The sequence below is a fragment of the Neopelma chrysocephalum genome, unplaced genomic scaffold (genome assembly GCF_003984885.1).
Source record: "Neopelma chrysocephalum unplaced genomic scaffold, ASM398488v2 Primary Assembly neopelma1_86698, whole genome shotgun sequence".
In the NCBI taxonomy this organism is placed as follows: domain Eukaryota; kingdom Metazoa; phylum Chordata; class Aves; order Passeriformes; family Pipridae; genus Neopelma; species Neopelma chrysocephalum.
Window position 1 is genome coordinate 1 of NW_020916227.1, and position 2,798 is coordinate 2,798.

The 2,798-nt window shown below is 60.8% G+C and overlaps 1 protein-coding gene across 1 annotated transcript; it reads right to left on the reverse strand.

Annotated features, from left to right (window-relative positions):
- Window positions 1–354: 354 nt before the first annotated feature.
- Window positions 355–1,220, reverse strand: LOC113979662 (class II histocompatibility antigen, B-L beta chain-like; the record flags this gene model as incomplete). The annotated part of the gene is made up of 2 exons (XM_027706982.1): window positions 1,136–1,220; window positions 355–624 (listed from the first exon to the last, which is right to left on the reverse strand). Coding segments are annotated over exons 1-2 (355 nt in total), but the record flags the coding sequence as incomplete, so codon positions are not given.
- Window positions 1,221–2,798: the final 1,578 nt, after the last annotated feature.

Consider the following 2,798-nt stretch of genomic DNA (forward strand, 5'->3'; position numbering starts at 1 on the left):
ACTGGGAGTGACTGGTGTGGCCTGGGAAGGAAGCGCTCGGGCCTGGGAGGCTGAGTGGTGGTGAGGGAAGTGTTTGCTTTGGGTCTGCCTGGCAACTGGAGCGTCATCAGAGACACGCGCTGGGATTGGCTGAGGGGCGGGAGCTCGGGGGCATCGACGCGTGGAGACGCGGGGGGGCACTGGGAGAGACTGGGATGGACTGGGATGGAGTGGAGGCTCTAGGAGGGGGAAAAGGCCACGGGACGGGCACAGGGAGGGCTGAGTTGTCTGGGGTGATTCCCAGGGAGGGTTTGAGGGGCTCCAGGGTCATTCCCGGGGCAGGGGCCGAGGGGACCCGCTCTGCCCCACGCTCACCTCTGCGGTTCACCAGGAACGGGGTGACGTACTTGTACCAGGCCTGGCAGTACCACTCCACTGCAGACCGTGCGTACTCCAGCCTTTCTGGGAGGCTGTTCCAGTACCTGGCCTGGATCTCCCCATACGGGGTGTCTCCCACATAGACCCCCACATCGCTGTCGAAGTGAGCGTACTGCTCCCGGTTGTAGATGAGCCTCTCGACGAACCTCAACCGGTCGGTGCCATTGATGAAGTAACATTCAGCCTTCATCATCCACTGGGACCCCCCTGTGAGTGCAGGACACGGGTCAGGGGGTGCCATCTCCCCCCCCATCATCCCCCAGCCCCCCACAGCAGGTTGAGAGCTCAGGGGGCCACCCCAGACCCCCCTTTCCCACATTCCTCTGTCCCAGGCTGGCCCAGCACCGGCTCTTGGCTGGGGGGAACCCCCCCATCAGTCCCCCAGGGAGGGACAGGGGGGTTGGGGACCCCCCCACCCAGGATCCGAGCCCCCCAGAGCCCCAGGGAACCGCTCCAGGGCTCAAGGGACACCCAGGGACCCCTATGACACCCCTCTGCCTGCTCTCCCACACCCCCTTTCCCCCTCTCCCACCCCCTTCCCTCCAGTCCCACAATCCCCAGACCCCCCCGACATCCCTTTGGGGCTCCCACACCCCTCCCACTCACTCCGGGACTTCCGACCCCCCTCCCACTCACTTTTGGGGCTCCCACCCCCTCTTTTCTCCCCTCTTGCTCCCCCTTGCCCACCCCACCCCCCTGCCCGCCCCCCCCCGCTCACCCGACAGCTCCTCGCCCGCAGCCGGGGGGGCTCCCAGCACCACCAGCACCGCCAGCACGGCCCCAGCTCCCCGCACACGCTCCATGCCCAGCGCCGGACAGCTGCTGACACCCCAAAACCAGCCGGGCGGCGCCGTTTGGGGGGATTTTGGGAGCGCTCGGATTGGCTGAGGGCGGAGTCCGGCAACCTTTTGTTTCCTTTTCTTGCCGGCGACTGATGAGTCATCAGCGCGGCGCGCTGGGATTGGGCGCGGGCGGCGTGGGCGCTTTGGGATTGGCTGAGGGCCGTTGGGGGCCCCCGCGGCAGCCCCGGGGCCTTTGGGGGGTTCGGGGGGGTCCGTGGGCTGCGGGGGAGGGGGGAGCTCAGGACCCACCAAAAACGCCCAGCCAGGGCTCCCAAAGCTCAGGGCAACCCAAAAAAGAGGATTTTGAACTCCCGGAGCTCAGAGTTGCCCCAAACAAGAGGGAGATGGGGGCTGAGGGTGCCCAATACCCCTTTCCTGGGACTTTTCGTTGTACCCAAACCCCTCTTTTCCAGGACTTTTTGGGGGTCTGGAGCATTTCGGGGGTTTGGTAGTGCCCAAATATCCCTTTGACCAAGATTTTGGGGCTCTGGGGGTGCTCAACACCTGCTGTTCCCAGGATTCTTGGGGTCTGGGGGTGCCCAAACCCCTCCTGTTCACAGGATTTCTGTGCTCTGGGAGTGTCCAAGACCCTCTTTTCCTTTTCTGGGGGATCTAGGAGTGATTCAATCCCCCAGTCCCTGGGATTTTTATGGTCCAGGAGAGCCCATCCTCCCGTGTTCCCAAGATTTTTGGGGTCTGAATGTTTCCAACCCCCCTGTTCCCATGTTTTTTAGATGCTGATGGTGCCCAAACCACTCTATTTTAAGATTTGAGGAACTGGGTGTGACCAAACCCCTCTGTTCGCACAAATTTAGGAGTCTAGGAGTAAATAACACCCTCTTTCCCAGGATTTGGTCGTTCTGGGACATCCCAATTCCCCCTTTTCCTGGTTTACCGGGAGGCTGACATTGCCCAAACGCCCTTTTCCCAGATTTTCATATTTTGGATGTATCCAAACCACCTCTCTCTAGGATTTATAATATCTAGGATGTCCAAACCCCCCCGTTCCCAGCAGTCTTAGGGTATGGGAGTGTCTAAGTCCCTCTTTTCCAATATTTTGGGGTCTGACAGTGCCCCAAACCCTGGTTCGTTGGACTTTTAGGGTCTAGGAGAGTCCATACCCACATGCTCACAAGATTTTCTGGTTCTGATTGTTCCCAGCTCCCCTGTTCCTATGATTTTTGGGGACTGGGAGCGTCCAGACCCCTCATTCCTAGGATTTTTTAGGGTTGCATGTTCCTAAACCACCTTTCTCCAGGATTTTGTAGTTCTGAGAGTGTCCAAAGCCTCCTGTTCCCAGGATTATTGAAGCCCACCCACTTCTCCCCAGTAACCAGGACTGCAGAGCACTAAGAGGCTTTACTGGGAACACTGGGAACAGCTGGTTGGGGTGAGAACAAAAGCAGGGAAGGGGGGCACAGGCGACCCCCCCAAATCAGGGCAGGGTTTGGGGGGTCCCGGCTGGGCCCGAGGCCACAGGGAGGGGCTGCGGCCGCCGGTGGCTCAGGAGCTCTGTGGGGAGAGAAAAGGGGGTGAGAG